Below are 17,697 nucleotides of genomic sequence, written 5' to 3' on the forward strand. Positions count from 1 at the left end.
ACATGGTTTTTTTTTTCGCTGTCTCCCGCGTTTGCGAGGTAGCGCAAGGAAACAGACGAAAGAAATGGCCCAACCCACCCCCATACACATGTATATACATACGTCCACACACGCAAATATACATACCTACACAGCTTTCCATGGTTTACCCCAGACGCTTCACATGCCTTGATTCAATCCACTGACAGCACGTCAACCCCGGTATACCACATCGCTCCAATTCACTCTATCCCTTGCCCTCCTTTCACCCTCACATTGTTATATAAATGAAAATGACATCCAGCATGAACTGGCGAGTGGGATTCATATGATAGTTATACCTGTAAAGGTAGGAGTAATATATTTCGTTTTCTTTTAAGGTAATACCGTACGAAAGAAAACGAAAAATATTTAGGGGAAACCTTATGTTTGTGGTAGACTTTTATTTCTCGATAACATTTTACAAGACGGATGCGCGTTTTCTATGTTATTGAATTTAGAGAAATTGATACTAATGAATTCCGTACAATGTGTAGAGTTTATGTAAAGAGTAGAATTATAGATTTAGGCCTTATACTCCATCAATATTGTATTTTTTAATTGGGCAGGACTTTAAAAGGGAAATCGTGGGTAGAACAAACACTTCAAATGAACAGCTGAGGGAGTTGGTAATGCATTCATAACACTCGTTCAAATCTGGGAATTATGAAAGAACAATTCGGACGCTTGCAGAGTCCTGACGACATTTGGAAAGTGAGCATCGTGGAAAAAAAAGAAAACGGCATGTATTCGGATTGTATAGAGCTTAAATTCGGTATATATATTGATGTGCAAACCGGATGAGAATGTAATACAACAAAAAAATTTAGTCTATCGAGTCTGGATAATCTAGAAATACCTCTTTTCTTTTTTCTTTATAAATATTCCTCTGAAAGCCGCGGTATGTCTTTACTTTGAATCAATCCGACTGAATCCGAGTGTTGTAAATAGTTCAGGTGAGTTCAGACGTCTGCAGAGATTCAGGGCCTGAAGTAAATGCCTTTAATCTCTGTACAACAAAGGGTCAGAGTCTTATATCTCTATAGACATCTGAACTCAATGTGTATATGTGCCATACGGCTCTTGACAATTTTGAAGTGAAGTTTATCCCGGTGAGTCGAGTGCATGTTTTGAAGACGCTGAAATTTCGTTAATAACAAGAGTATCCGGAACATTACAATAGGTAGGTTATCTTTTATGTTTCTGTGCGTATTGGTTTATAACATTCATTTATTATTTCAACCCCACATTTTCCCTCTCAGCTTTAAATGACAGTTGACAATGGCCCACCCGTGTGGTGAAATATTATTGCTGCATGTATTATCATATCCGTTTTGCTCCTTTGGTAATATCTGGCTTTCCTATGGACTTTTTTTATTTAAGGATATGGTAAGTCAGTAGCTTAAGCAGTATTTCAGCATCTGATATTAGATTCTTGATAGATTTAACCTAACCTAACCTTCCTGTGTCCATGAATTCATATAGGGATTTCATGTTTATGGAAGAATTACATCATTTGGTAAATGAAATTTGTGGCTTGATCACTGCACATTTCACCTGAATATTTGAGGAAAAAGATCCCCACAAGTATTCTAAACATTCTTACGTCTGTCCCTTTATAAGCAGATAACCTTGTTAAACTTGACATTGTTCTCATGCCTTTGTATCATAGTTAGTCTGGCGAAATGCATAGTCCATGCCGATCACACTCCTTGTGCTCACAAAGATCTCTTGAGAACACTGAAAGAACGGGTAGCAATAGTATTGTGTTCTTTGATCATTCTAGGCTTGCTTAAGAAACAAGTATAGCTAGCAAAGAGCTTGTACCGGACACTGTAGTCATTTAGAATGTTTTTAGGTATATTTATATATGGTAAGTTCCTTGAAAAACATAATCCTGAACATTCCAAGTATCAGTAACACTCTGCAGCGAATAGAAACATAAAAGTGACTCGCCTAAAATCAGTCAGTTCAGGCCTCAAGGCATAAGACTTCAATAGTCTTGTGACATTCTTATCAAAAGTAATGCACTCAAAGACATTCTAGCACTATATCCAAAATTTACTGTACCCAAAACAATGAAGACATAACATACATGAATGTATCATTTGTACTTTTTCCATATGTAATGAAGAGTATCAGATTGTATCCATTAAACTATGACATTCCCTGGCATTCATTTTAAACTTCTCTACACTGTATGTCCCATGTCAGCTTACACAGTTTGTTTGCATGTGTATTATGATATATAAATTATGAAACATTTACATATAATTGCCACTGTGTAAACCATTTTCTGATGTACTCATGGCTCTTCTGCACCATGGCCAGTGCAAGTACATTCTGTGTATTGCATGTCTTACATGTAACGTATTTTGACCTTCCCTTTACGCTATGAACATGAACATTTGTGTGTTACGTTTTATTCCAAATAGTACCAAGTGGTCTTAAAGACTGAGTTGGGAGGGCAGTTATTTAGTGCTTGGGGTAATCTAGGTGTATATGTTTTGTCACCATCAGGTTTCTTGGGGTAGGGATCTGCAAGTATAGAGTGCTGAAATACAAAGCAGGCATAACTTTTTCGTTATATACTATTCACATACTTCCACTTTTGAAGTGATTCATCCCAGATTTTACTTTCCACACTATTTGCCTTCTGTATCATTAATTTCTGATGAATTCAGCGTCTTCCAAATTCTCCCATTAGCTTTATACATAGTGCCCACAAAATACCATGTCCAGCCCCACATATCTTTTCAAAGGCAATATCATAGGTACATGCATGTGATGCTCTCAGGGTGAAAACATTAAACATATGGTCATAGAGAATAATGTTTCTAACATTGTGAGCACCAGCAACCTCCTGGCTGCCACTTCATTTTGGGAGTATTACTTTTGGGCACTGTATTTCCTCCACCTCTGCTTTAAGATGGTTGCCTCATACCATTCTATGGAGGAGCAAGCCCAGGTTCTTGCCAGGAAGCAAGAAAATGTGGGTACAATTGAGATTTTTATGTGAACAATCAGGAGGCATCAGAGCATCAGATTGGGGAAGAGCAGTGTGGTTTCAGAAGTGGTAGAGGATGTGTGGATCAGGTGTTTGCTTTGAAGAATGTATGTGAGAAATACTTAGAAAAGCAAATGGATTTGTATGTAGCATTTATTGATCTGGAGAAGGCATATGATAGACTTGATAGAGATGCTCTGTGGAAGGTACTAAGAATATATGGTGTGGGAGGCAAGTTGTTAGAAGCAGTGAAAAGTTTTTATCGAGGATGTAAGGCATGTGTACATGTAGGAAGAGAGGAAAGTGATTGGTTCTCAGTGAATGTAGGTTTGCGGCAGGGGTGTGTGATGTCTCCATGGTTGTTTAATTTGTTTATGGATGGGGTTGTTAGGGAGGTGAATGCAAGAGTTTTGGAAAGAGGGGCAAGTATGAAGTCTGTTGGGGATGAGAGAGCTTGGGAAGTGAGTCAGTTGTTGTTCACTGATGATACAGCGCTGGTGGCTGATTCATGTGAGAAACTGCAGAAGCTGGTGACTGAGTTTGGTAAAGTGTGTGAAAGAAGAAAGTTAAGAGTAAATGTGAATAAGAGCAAGGTTATTAGGTACAGTAGGGTTGAGGGTTAAGTCAATTGGGAGGTAAGTTTGAATGGTGAAAAACTGGAGGAAGTAAAGTGTTTTAGATATCTGGGAGTGGATCTGGCAGCGGATGGAACCATGGAAGCGGAAGTGAATCATAGGTTGGGGAGGGGGCGAAAATTCTGGGAGCCTTGAAGAATGTGTAGAAGTCAAGAACATTATCTCGGAAAGCAAAAATGGGTATGTTTGAAGGAATAGTGGTTCCAACAATGTTGTATGGTTGCGAGGCGTGGGCTATGGATAGAGTTGTGCACAGGAGGGTGGATGTGCTGGAAATGAGATGTTTGAGGACAATATGTGGTGTGAGGTGGTTTGATCGAGTAAGTAATGTAAGGGTAAGAGAGATGTGTGGAAATAAAAAGAGCGTGGTTGAGAGAGCACAAGAGGGTGTTTTGAAATGGTTTGGGCACATGGAGAGAATGAGTGAGGAAAGATTGACCAAGAGGATATATGTGTCGGAGGTGGAGGGAACGAGGAGAAGTGGGAGACCAAATTGGAGGTGGAAAGATGGAGTGAAAAAGATTTTGAGTGATCGGGGCCTGAACATGCAGGAGGGTGAAAGGTGGGCAAGGAATAGAGTGAATTGGATCGATGTGGTATACCGGGGTCGACATGCTGTCACTGGATTGAATCAGGGCATGTGAAGCATCTGGGGTAAACCATGGAAAGTTCTGTGGGCCTGGATGTGGAAAGGGAGCTGTGGTTCGGGCATTATTGCATGACAGCTAGAGACTGAGTGTAAACAAATGGGGCCTTTGTTGTCTTTTCCTAATGCTACCTCACACACATGAGGGGGGAGGGGGATGTTATTCCATGTGTGGCGAGGTGGCGATGGGAATGAATAAAGGTAGACAGTGTGAATTGTGTGCATGTGTATAAATGTATGTGTCTGTGTGTGTATATATATGTGTACATTGAGATGTATGGGTATGTATATTTGCATGTATGGACGTGTATGTATATACATGTGTATGGGGGTGGGTTGGGCCATTTCTTTCGTCTGTTTCCTTGCGCTACCTCGCAAACGCGGGAGACAGTGACAAAGCAAAATAAATAAATAAAATAAATAATCAGGTGGCTGCTTATACTACCAAAACCTATCCCTGGTAGCTCAAGGAAGGCTTCTACATCTACAGACAATCTTCTAACTTGAGTTATTTTAGCAATTCTAGATCATCATCCCAGGGACAGATTTTGGTGGTGGGGTGATGATGTCATGGAGGACATGATCACTGAGGTGATGGGGTGGACCCAGTTTTATACAGACACTAACAAAAAACTAAACAGACCCAAATGACTTCTAAGATATTGGTAAATAAAGAATTCTCTTTAGACTTTTAATCTAATCTTTCTTTTAACGTTTTAAACAAAAGGAATGCGAAGGTATGATGCATGTGAAATATATGCAGCCACAGGTAGTGAATGCTTTAACTGCCTTCACATTACCTCAATCAAGCAGTGTACTGTTTCGAGTTCTCTCAGCGTATTTAACATTCCTGGAAGCTGGAATTAAACTCATTTGTCAATTTCTTTCATCTTCATCCTCATTTATAATTCATATTTGTGGTCCCATATCATCTGAAATAGAAGGCTAGCCTTCACACTACACTGCACTGCCACGTAATCTCCTTCATGGCATGAATAATTATGTATGTGGATAATTATGTAAAGCAGATGTTATTATGAACATCTGTCCTGTAAGAGTATGATATACCAGAGTACTTGCATCTGTCTGGTTAACTTAGTATTTTCTGCAAATATCTGTAATTTTCTCCATCTTTTAGAAATTGAAATATGAGAAGTGGGGACAGTCTTTAACTGGGCAGCCAAGAACAATTTGCATTTCAACAGAGATAAATTTCAACTCCTCTGGTATGAGGCAAGTGAAAAAAATCAAAAACAGCACAGAATACCAGACAGTATGAGGCAAGTGAAAAAAATCAAAAACAGCACAGAATATCAGACAGACACACACACTATCACAAACCAGATGAATAATGTGAAAGACGTTTGAGTAATAATGGCAAACTGGAGTCTGTAGACCTTCAAGACAAGGCAGGACAAGGGGAGAAAAACCAATGATGCTATTATTCAAGGCACTAATTGTTTCATGAATTGAATATTGTTGCAGTCTAACATCACCTTACAAGGTGAGCGAGCTTGTGGATTTAAGTATTCAAAAAATTTTCATAGCCCATATAAATGTGGCAAATGAACTAAATTGCTGAGAATGGCTAAAATTAATGAAGCTATACTCCCTGGAAAAGGAGAGGCATATCATCTATACCTAGAAAATCCTAGAAAGTATGATTCCAACATATATTTGGAAACATCCTACTGGCACGACAGGCATGGAAAATTTTGGAAAATACTACCTTTGAAATCCAAAGGTGCCTTACGTACAAAAAGAGAAAATACCTTAAACATCCATGGCCCAAAACTCTTAAACACCTTTCCATATACTAGCAGAGACAGCATGGGATGCACAGTGCACAAGTTCAAGAGTACATTTGGACAGGTACCTATAATATGTACCAAACCAGCTAGGCTATGAGGGCTTTGTGTCCCTGAAACTGCACCATCCAAGAGCTTGGTCGATCAATGACCCAGTCCAGAAGCCTGGGCTGTGGAGATGAAGACCTCCTAATACTCCACTCGGTATCCACAAGGAATTTTCAGCCTCCCCACTCCCACCCCTCCTAGTCATCTTCTGCGACCCATAGAGAACAGGGAAGTAAGAGTTCTTTCTACCCTACCCCAGGGATAATGAATGAGGAGAGGTTAACCAAGATAGTATACAGGGACCTTTCTATTTACACCATTTTTAAAATAATGTTCACCGTCCATCTACACTTTTTTTTTTTCAATTTACATGGGCTTAAGCTTTGAATAAGGTGATCATCATTGGACTGGTAGTACAATAGTGTGGTATTGCCAGCACCTTGCAAGAAGCATGCATATGCATGGCTTGGGTACATTCTGTAGAAAAAATTATGTAAGACCAAAAACAACATTACTAGGTAAACATTTACATACATACTACTAGTAGTTTACATATCAACAAACTCATGGTAATGGTAATGTTGGTATAAGCTTTACTGTTTGGTAAATATAGATAAGATTATTGAGCAAATGTCTGTGAACAAAAGCATATTAAAGAAATATGTTGGTATCACATTTACTGTTTCTTGTTTATAATATTATTGAGCAACCATTTACAAAGAAAAGCATTTGAAAAAATGTATGACTCATTAATTATTGTCATTATGCATGACTAACCATTAGTTGTACTTGGCCACTCATCTTGGGGGTGCCAGTTAGAAACATGGAATGGAGGTCAGAGACTGTAAAGGCAAAGATAGGTGTCTAAAGGTATTGTAGTCCTAACAGTGTTCTTTGGATGTGATTTTTGGGCCTAGAATGCAAAAATAGAGGGAGAGGGTGCATGTTTTAGAAATTAAATGGCAGAGAACAGTATATAGTGTGGGGTTAGTTGATATGTATGGAATGACATTGTAATAAGATGTGGTAGTGTGGACCTCTTTGGTGTAGTGGTTAGCATTCCTGACCTTGATACACTTACAGGCTGCCCCAGGTCAAGTGCATAGGTTCAAATCTTGGTTGTCACAGTTGCTTCACAGTCAACCCTGCTATTCATCCACCCTTAGGGGTTGGTCAGTAAAATGGGTACCTGACTCAGGCTGAACCAAGGAATGTAAAACGTCTGGGGTAAACCATGGAAAGGTCTGTGGGGCCTGGATAGGGAGCTGTGGTTTCAGTGCATTACACACGACAGCTAGAGACTGAGTGTGAACGATATATATATGTGTACATGTATATGTGTGTGTGTGGGCGTTTATGTATATGTGTATATGAGTGGATGTGCCATTCTTCATCTGTTTCCTGGCACTACCTTTCTGTCACGGGAAACAACGATTAAGTATAATGAACATAATAAGATAAATATACATACTGTATAGTGATAATGAGATAGCCTTGGTTTGGGCCTCAGTTGCCCGTGCCATCAATATACATATTGTATAGTGATAATGAGATAGCCTTGATTGGGGCCTCAGTTGCCCATGCCATCTCAGTTAACATAAAATAGCGTGCAATCTGATTAGAAGGACTGCCCAAGCGTTTTTGAAATGGTTTGAACATGGAAGATAAGAGAAGGAAGTCAGACTAAATGGATCTATGTGTTACAAGGAGAGGGTAGACCAAGGAGATGGAAGTAGCACGTGAAAGATGCTTTCAAGTATTAGGACTTGAACATTCAGAAGGGTGAGAGGCACACATGGTTTAGGATTAATTGGATTGGCATGATTATTACAGGGGTGATGTGTTGTCAGTGGACTGAACCATGGCGTAGAAAGGTAAAACTATGGAATAGTTTGTGGAAATTGGATGTAGATGGGAGGCTGTTGTCATTGCATAATACATGACACCTACAGAGTGGATATGTGCAAATGAAGCCATTTTTCATTTGTTCCTGGTGCTACCTTACAAAGGGGAAAAGAAGCAGTTTTGATGAAGTAATAACTCAGTTTATATAGGCCATTTTTATTTTTTCACATAATCATTTATACTATACTATACTATACATGAATATTTGAAGTACAAATGCTAAACAGGTCCACAATATCATTCTTGGTGTCTCAACTAGCATATATCCAAATCATAACTCTCACACTTCAGATGGTTTAATCACTGTCACATTTATCACATCATACAATCTCATTTGAGCATTCATCTAGTGAAACTCGTAAAAACTATTTCCAAGGACTACATGATATTTTTGATGCTACTAAATTTGCCCTGGATTTATTTCTCATAATTTTCAGTATTGTATAGTAGCTAATTGTTTCACTTGTAGCCAGTTGCGCAACCAGGATTTGGGGAGGTGGTAGGGGGGCAATAATGAACTGAAGATGATAATAAAAATCATAGTTTTTCATAAGGAGATAAAGCATCTTTAAATTATTTTGACTGAGTTATTTGGATGCTATATCAAATTACTTACATTAGTTGTATCATAAAATTGAATACATCTGTTGTTGAGAAGAAAATTTATTTTGAGATTGGTGACCATTTTTAAATGCAAATTATATTTATGATATTCCCTAACAAAATACAACTCAAATCACAAATCAAGAGTTTAATGTAACGAAACAAATTAATATGCTTTTGCATTTGTCAGTGCTTTAGAAAGGTAGTGAAAGGTATTTTGTTGATTTATTGATCACTAGTGTAATCAATGAAACAGTTTAGCATACATACATATATATTTCTTTTTTGTTTCGAGGTACTTATAGGGTTAGAATAATTGTAAAAAGTACTTAAATCATATTAATTTTATGTTTACTGTATACTATGAAGTTCATGAGGGACGTCATTCCATTGCCCTCCCTTTGGTACTCCCCTGCTTAGAGCAAAAGTTTTTCAACAACCGTTTAAGTATTCATAAATAAAATGATTGTTTTGATATACAAAATGCATAGAGGAGAGCATGAAAATATTTTTATGAGGGCTGGTAAATCTGTAAAAATTATGTTTAAAGATTCATCACTGATTTTTTTTGGATACTTAAGGAAATTTCTGAGGTGTTAGTGAGCACAGTCTGATATAAAGGGTCAACCAGAGCATGCTAATATACTCTGTACACATGGAGAGAAGGCCTACAAAAAATCAGACAAGGGGCTTTGTGAATCAGAAATGGTGGAAGCAAGAGAGAGTGCCTACTTGGGAAGTAACTGTCACTGTATTAAAATTTAGAGTTAAGAGTAAAGCGTTGTGTCAGTCATGTTATTTGTCATGTGTGAGATTGAGAGAAAGCAAGCATTTGTGGACTGAATGCCAGCAACCCACGAGTATGTAAGGTAGAAAAATAAGACAGAAACCTAGGCCAGGGAGGGAAGCTTGAGAAGGAAGTGTTGGCTCACTGTGCTGCCCTCAATAACATTCCTGATACGTAAGAAGTAGTACCTCCTTGATCAGTGGTTGCTTGCCACCTTGAGGAAAGACCAAGGAGAAGATGGAAGTTTACAGTGCTGGAGGCTTTGAGGTATTGGTGCTTGAACATTCGAAAGGGTGAGAGCCATGCATTGGACAGAATGAGTAAGAGTGATGTGGTATATGAGGGGCGATGTGCTGAAAATGGGCTGAAGCCAGGCATGTTAGGTTATCGTGGCATTGTATTAGGCTATTAAGGTATACCATGGAGTTGTCTGTGGATGGAAGTCCCTGATTTTGGTCCATTATAAATGACAGACTTGATGTGTGCCATTGATGCCATTGTTTGTTCCTGATGCTGCCTGCTAAAGCAAGTATAGTTACACTAAAATATACAAAGGCAGTCCAAAGAAAAAATATTTTTTTACCTTTCTTGTGTTGTAACTGGATTAGATAAACTTCATTGGTGAAGAGGGACTAGTCACTAGGGGTTGACTTTAAAAAAATTACCCTCTTTTATTACTGTTAATGTAAATTATACAAACAGTAGGTTTCAGTAGGCATTATATAAAATCTTTCTTGCTCTATTGATGAAAACAGCAGATAGAGGTAATTTGGGAAATGTAACTTGAGTATCTAGATTTCATTAACTTCTGCAACATAAAGTTTTAAGACTCTTCAAGTTCATTTAAAGAACCTGGCAGCAGGTTTTAAGACTCAAGATTCTTTAAAAGTATCACATAAAAGTATCAGAAAATCTAACATGTACCATATTTCATAATTAATAACTGGAAAATACCTCATAAAAGAACATTGTCTTTAAATCCAAGTCTTGACCGCTACAACAGTTTTAAGTAATCCTGAATGTTAGTTCTGGGGAATGAGGTAACGAAAGAATGAGCAGATTTCAAAAATCATCACAAAGCAATCAACGTAATGAGAGGGCAAAGTGCAAAAATGATAAAAAATGCTAGTAACATATCTTGAGTGCTGTCTGATGACATTTGAAATGTGCTGATAGTGGTGTATGTACTATACAAAGTTTATAATATTCCTATGACACTACTGGCAGTGAATGGTATTATGGTATGTAATAAATATAACAAATACACATCTATATCAAATATTAGCACCATATTAGTATGCTACAACAATGTCATTAACAAGCTGGGCTAAAAAAAAAAACTATTCAGCTTACTTCAGAAAGTGTGATAAACAAATTAGTTTTTTCTTAAGTTCATATAAATTCACCTACTAAGTGAACATATATGATTTCCTACTGACTAGTAATGCAAGCGCAAGCTAGGCATACGCTACTTATTTTATTACAGAAAAACAATTAAGTAATCTTCACACTGGCAGTGAAAGGCAGTAGGCAGGCAATCTTTTTGGTAAAAAAAAAAACAAAAAAGGAGCATGGAACAGCATTAAGCTAGCAGCAGGATTGAGTATTGTAGTTATATCTCATTACTGCAGTTGTTTATGTACTGCAATAAACATTTACTAGGATCCTCATAATCAATGATGTCTCTGAATAATTTGACACTGTGTTGACTGTAAATTTGGAGTCACTCAGTGAAGATACTCTGTTATAACTAAATGTCCAGCTGTTAAAGATCACAGTAACTTTTTCACTATGCTTACATCCACTTGGCAAACTCTGTTCCACTAGTTCACTTCCTTGAAATTCAGATACACTAAGTTATTAAAACTGAATTTCATCATGAATATGCAATAAAATTATATAGGATTTTAACAACTTGGTTTTTCCATTTCATATCCCTAGTGAAGAGCATTTTTAATGTTCCTCAGTATATAATGTCTGCCACATAGAAAGAACTGTTAACAGATATAGTTTCACTTTTCCTTTGGCAGATGTCTTAAGATCACTTCCAAGTTTGTAACTCATCCTGAAAATATGGTAAAAGAAGATTAGTCCTGAAATTCAGCAACTGGATAAGCACAGCTGAGTCTCCATGAAATGGAAGATGACAGAAGAAGTTGACGATTAAAATAGTACTGCCACAACAGACAGGATAGCACTATTCTTCTTGCTCTGGTAAGTTATCACATCACAGAGAACATTCAGTTACCTGGCACTGAACATTTCCTCTCTGAAAAAGAAATAATAATAATGATAATAACAGTAATAATAATCTTTCTTTTCTTTCATACTATTTGCCATTTCCCGCGTTAGCGAGGTAGCGTTAAGAACAGAGGACTGGGCCTTTGAGGGAATATCCTCACCTGGCCCCCCTTCTGTTCCTTCTTTTGGAAAATTGAAAAAAAAAAAAGAGGGGAGGATTTCCAGCCACCCACTCCCTCCCCTTTTAGTCGCCTTCTGCGACACGCAGGGAATACATGGGAAGTATTCTTTCTCCCCTATCCCCAGGGATAAAATAATAATAATAATAATAATAATAATTATAATAATAATAATAATTAGCAAATTAACATACCTAACATTTATTCCAGAACTGTTGACCCGTAAACAGCAGTTGTCATTTAAAATGTGAAAGTTGAAAAAAATTTCTCTTACAGTATACATCTATATTGTGTGCTGCAGAAGAAAATATCCATAAAAACTGCACTGAGTTGACAGGGGAGGGCCCAGGCAATGGCACAGATGCTCCTTCTTTATGTAAGTACACCATGATTATGGTTTTTCTGTAAGTACTTTTTCATCCTAAATACATCTAAACACATTACACACTTGATAGAAGGTTTTTATCCTTGTATGATTATACACACCTCATGTGTTTTTTACTCAAGCAGAACATCATTTACATGAAGAAATGAAAAAGTAACCTATACCCATTCAAAATTCAACACGCTACAACAGGAGAAATTGTTTCTTTTATAATAATGCTGAATAGGATAGTAAGCATATAAATGTTGTCTTGGACTCGATTTTGATGATTTATGGGTGATGGTTTTTCCTTTTTCATGCTTGATTGCTGTTTCCCACATCAGCAAGGTAGTGCCAGGAAACAGACAAAGAAAGACATGTCTACTCACATTCATACATACTTACATACATACATACATATACATAACAAATGCATGAAGGAAAAGAAAAGAAATATATATATTCTCTTATGTTCCCCTCACACCTAATCGTGCCCCATTTCAGCGAGGCAGCACCAGGAAACAGACAAAGAAAGATTACATCCATACATGAGCTGTCATGTGTAATGCACCAAAACCACAGCTCCCTATCCACAGCCAGGCCATATGGACCTTTCCATGGTTTATCCTGAATATTTCACATGCCTTGGTTCAGTCCATTGACAGCAAGTTGACCCCCAGTATACTACATCATTCCAATTCACTCTATTCCGTGCAAACCTTTCACCCTCCTGCATGCAGGACTCGATTGCTTAAAATCTTTTTCACTCCATCCTTCCATCTCCAATTTGGTTCTCCTTATTCCCTCCACTTCTGACATATATATCCTCTTTGTCAATCTTTCCTCACTCATTCTCTCCATGTATCCAAACCATTTCAACACACCCTCTTCTGCTCTCTCAACCACATTCTTATTATTTCCACACATCTTTCTTACCCTTTCATTACTTATTCGATCAAACCACCTCACACCAAATGTTGTCCTCTAATGTTTAATTTCCAACACATCTACTCTCCTCTGCACAACCCTTGCTACAATATAACTGGAACCACTGTTCCTTCAAACATACCCATTTTTGTTCTCATGAGATAGTCTCTTTCCATGTGCTCTTCATTGCTCCCAGAACCTTTGCCCCCTACCCCACTCTATAACTCACTTTGACTTCCATGCTTGCATTCACTGTCAAGTCCATTCCCAGATATCTAAAACACTTCACTTCCTTCGATTTTTCTCTATTCAAACTTACATCCTAACTAACTTGGCCCTGAACCCTGCTTAACTTAATAACCTTGCTTTTTTCACATTTATTGTCAACTTTCTCTTTCACAAATATGCTTATCATAACATTGCTACAGTCCATGCACAGTGTATACCAAATACCCTACAGATCAGACTGAAATTCTGTTTAATTTTTCACTTATTATCAAACTTATCTCTAGAAAGATAATTTCGTACATCATACCCGACATTTGCATGTAGTACAGGGGCTCTTCTGCCAGGTCTCACCATGGCGACGTTCATGACCATTTTCATCGTGGCATACTTTTCTTCTTCTCTTTCGAATTCTACCATTGCATTTGAGCTCCAAAATGCTAACCTGATGATTATAAAAAAAAATTTTAATATGTAATTGTTTAATTGAGAATGTATAATACTAAGATGAGAGACACCAAAAATAGTTATGATAAATTACTTTCATGGATTAAAAAATCTAGTTACTCCTCAATAGCTCAGTCAAAATTGTGAAATGTTTACAAGAGTTATCTTATTGTATGTAATAGTATATCCAAAGCCTGCAGATTGTGGGGCACATTGGTTATCAAGCCAAATCGACAATGTTTCTAACGAGGTCAAAAGCTTGAATGAGCTATGGAACTTGAGCATTGTGTTTGATTATTTTTGAATGCTTCCTACTTTATATCTTTATTTCAGTGCTATATTTAATATATCAGCAAGAGGTACATAGGACAGATATTAAGTGTACTTCCCATTCAAGAACAAAAATGATGACCATTTATGAAAAATGGGTCCAGAACATGAACTGAAGTGCAACACACTCTTGACACCAGCATGAACTAAAGGGATAAGTTATTGTTATTAGCTGTCCTCCTTCAGAAGTGATAAACATTTCTCACCAACCCGTATGCATAAAGACATTCAAAGCAGAGAAGATATGCAATATCTGCTTCAGATGTTTAGTTTACTGAACATTTCAAAACCTTCAAGCATTAAGAATGCAGCAAAAATTTTGAAACTCTTGCTTAAGAATTTTTCATATTGACTCCACTGCTAGAGAAGCGAAGCAGTCAACACCTGCTTGCACATGAAGTAAGATTTTGAAAAACTAAGAGGGAAAAGTTAAGGGAGAAAGAAAAGTCAAGATAAAGGTAAATGTAAGGCAAAGCAGTATAAAAACAATATATTCTAAAGTTACTGTGGGGTGTGAAAATGTTTCAAACTACTAGCTTGGTAACTCCTTAGAATCTAAGCTAAATATCACTTCTTTAATGGTGTCTCCATGAAAAACTAAGGCCATCCAGTGTAGTGAAGTGTTTCATGCTTGATTTTAAAATCAGAAATTATACAAGGAGCATATAATTCTTTGTGTTCATATATGCTTGCCAACAGTTGTAAAATTTAATATAATACAAACCTTCTTGTTTAGTTCACTAACAGTGTTTGTGAGATGTTCTACCAATACTTCAATTCCTTCTATTCGTTGTTCTGTCATATCTTGCATATAGCTTCCAAAGTCGTCATCACTGTTGACTTCACTGTTTCTTGATTTTGGTACCCAGTCCCTTACTTCATCTTGGCGATGACTATGGTCAAGTTTAGGTTTAATCATTCTGAAAAAAAAAAATACTAATGAACAGAGTACACAATAAAATCAAACTTAGGCCTTATTTAAAGATCTAGTGATTTCAGTGTATTTTCTCCATATCTCGATTATTGCTGGGGGTTCACTGGTTTGAGGGTGTTTTGAGGCCAGTTATCCAGATACAAAGATTTACTTAAAAACTAATGAATATTTGAATTTAAGTGAAAATTGAAAGGACACCTCTCCTTCCCAAGTGGCTTTCCCATAGTCATTCAGTTTGTTTGAATCTTTTTGAAGAGAGGGATGTTTCCATATAAAGGAGAAACAGAAGCTTGAAAAAACAAATTCAATATTTTTTTTATAATTTCTCCTGCCTTAGTGAGGTATCATCAAGAGCAAATGGACAACAAACTCACTTGCACACATCCATTCTTTAGCTGTCATGTATTTTCAGTGAAACCAGACCCTACCAAACAAAAGCCAAGCCCCAGAGACTAATTCAGTGGTTTATCCTGGATTGCTTTATATGCCCTGGTTCAAAAATATAAATAGAAAATGTATCCTAAATGAATTTCCAATATACAAAGAAGACTTTTGATGAAGCAAAGCAAGTTGATCTCAGTCAAGAGAGAATAATAGAAAGAATGATGAAACGTTACACAGACAGGTCTGTTATCTAATTTGCTTTCTTGATCCAGCATTGTGATTCGAGTTAAACTCAATTTGTTTTAAAAATGATAGTTCCTATGAGTAAAATGTGTAAATCATATGGCTGACAGTGAACCTGAAATGATGGCATAAGTAATTTAGCAAAAACAATCACTAAATTACAAAAGCAATAAAACAACAGAGATTGATGTCTATGAAGGGTATGAACCATTATATATTCATTCATTTTTTCATATGGTGTTCAGCCATTCCTCTAAAAACAGCACAGTGGTCCACAAGTTAGTGAACTTTACATTTACATTTTAACAGGGAGGGAGAGAGAACAAGAGGACAGGTAGTTCCTGTAATATACCTCACAAGTGAGTGAACTTCACATTTACATTTTAACAGAGAGGGAGAGAGAACAAGAGGACAGGTAGTTACTGTAATATACCCTCTTGCTCAGTGGTCACCTACTATCTACAAGAGAGAGAGAGTACTTAGTTACAAGTACATATAACAAGATTGCCAAATGACTGTGCTAACACATAATGCATACTTCAAGAAAATAGAAAGCTGTTAAAAATATGTCCTGCAAGTTATGTGTTGGTATTATGTCGGGGCTAACACATAGTGCATAATTCAAGAAAATAGAAAGCAGTGAAAAATATGTCATACGTGTTGTGTTGGTATTATGTATGATAATGAAAGATTGTGGACTTGCAGCCAGCAGCCCACATGTGCATGAGGCAGAAGGAAATGACAGCTACCTGCACAAAAGGAGTGACATTTGATTGCCACCAAAGCATTAACCTACTCTGCAGCTGCCACTAACCCTCCCAATACCAAGGCAGGTAGTGCCAGTAATGTATTTCTTAGTCAGCAGTCACCTACCACCTACTGTAAGAAAGAGAAAGAAAGAGCAATGTGATAACTTCAAAAAGATTTTGCCACAAGCTAGGGCTAATGCACAGTACTCATGGCAAGAAAATATAGTAATGGAAGATGATACATGTGAGCTGTGTTCTCAGGTGTTACATACGAGATGGAGAGACTGTATGTTTGAAGGTTGAAAGCCAGCAGCCCCTGAATGGGTGCTTGTGCCACAGAAAAATGGACAGTTACCTGGGCCAAAGGAGTGACAATTTACAGCCACAAAAGAGCAAGTTCACTGCACAGCCATCATCAACCGTCCCAATACCTAAGCAGATAATATCAACAACATAACTCTGTGTCTCATCCTGGTTGAGACAGACTGACAGACAGAGTAGGTGCAAGTGTGACCTTATTAGAGTTTCACACACACACACATACTGAGGACACATTTATTGCAGAGCATACTTGAATTAAAAAGTTGTATGATAGTACAGAATGTTCAAAAGATGGGGTCCTACAAGTGTAAAATTCCCTCCCTGTAAAGTATGAGTAGGTAATTACATACATTCATACATACATACATACATACATACAGACCAGAATTAAGAGACCTGAGTTAAAGGGATAGGACAGAAGCTGTATTTACCGAACTTGGAAAATAGATGAGTGAGTTGTAACCTGATTACAACCCTGAAGTCTTTAAACCAGATTTATGATGTAGACAGTACACAGTTCTCTGAAAGATGAAGGGATAGGATAACCAGAGGACAGCATGAAATCCAGCAAGAAAAATATGTAAAGAAGTACTTTTATAGTATAAGGGTAATGGAAGAATAGATCAAAATGACTGAAAATAGTCATAGAGACAGGAAGCATGAATTTGTTAAGTTGTATGATAATTGAGAATGTTCAAGAAATAGAGCCCCATGGGAGTAAAACTCCCTCCCCGTTCAGTACAAATAGGTAATTTCAGCTTCCAATCCAAATAGAGAAGGTCCAGAGAAAGGTAAGAGAAACAGTACCAGCTTTAAGAGAGCTTGCTTATGGAGACAGGCTAGAAGCCTAAAATTTGCCCACCATGAAAGAGAATGAGAGGTAAGTTGTGTGGGCG

The 17,697-nt window shown here is 37.3% G+C and overlaps 1 protein-coding gene and 1 long non-coding RNA gene across 5 annotated transcripts in view; one reads left to right on the top strand and one right to left on the bottom strand.

The window, feature by feature from the left end:
* Positions 1-981: 981 nt before the first annotated feature.
* LOC139752721 (uncharacterized) overlaps positions 982-17,697 on the top strand; it is a 50,895-nt gene continuing 34,179 nt past the window's right edge. For 2 of the 3 annotated variants that reach the window (XR_011713566.1, XR_011713565.1), the window contains exons 1-2: positions 11,534-11,671; positions 12,154-12,253. This is a non-coding gene — a long non-coding RNA (uncharacterized lncRNA). Of the gene's footprint in view, positions 1,202-11,487; positions 11,672-12,153; positions 12,254-17,697 lie in introns of those variants that run through there. The other variant, XR_011713567.1, reaches the window with a different exon arrangement.
* The window catches only part of Pxn (Peroxidasin), a 314,522-nt gene continuing 305,032 nt past the window's right edge, over positions 8,208-17,697 (bottom strand). For both annotated transcript variants that reach the window (XM_071668549.1, XM_071668548.1), the window contains exons 29-31: positions 14,895-15,090; positions 13,704-13,838; positions 8,208-11,726 (exon numbers count right to left, since the gene is read on the bottom strand). In XM_071668549.1, coding sequence (XP_071524650.1) covers positions 11,685-11,726; positions 13,704-13,838; positions 14,895-15,090 — 373 coding nt within the window. In that variant the 3' untranslated portion in view covers positions 8,208-11,684. The remainder of the gene's footprint in view (positions 11,727-13,703; positions 13,839-14,894; positions 15,091-17,697) is intronic.

The sequence above is a fragment of the Panulirus ornatus genome, chromosome 13, assembly GCF_036320965.1.
Source record: "Panulirus ornatus isolate Po-2019 chromosome 13, ASM3632096v1, whole genome shotgun sequence".
Classification (NCBI taxonomy): Eukaryota; Metazoa; Arthropoda; class Malacostraca; order Decapoda; family Palinuridae; genus Panulirus; species Panulirus ornatus.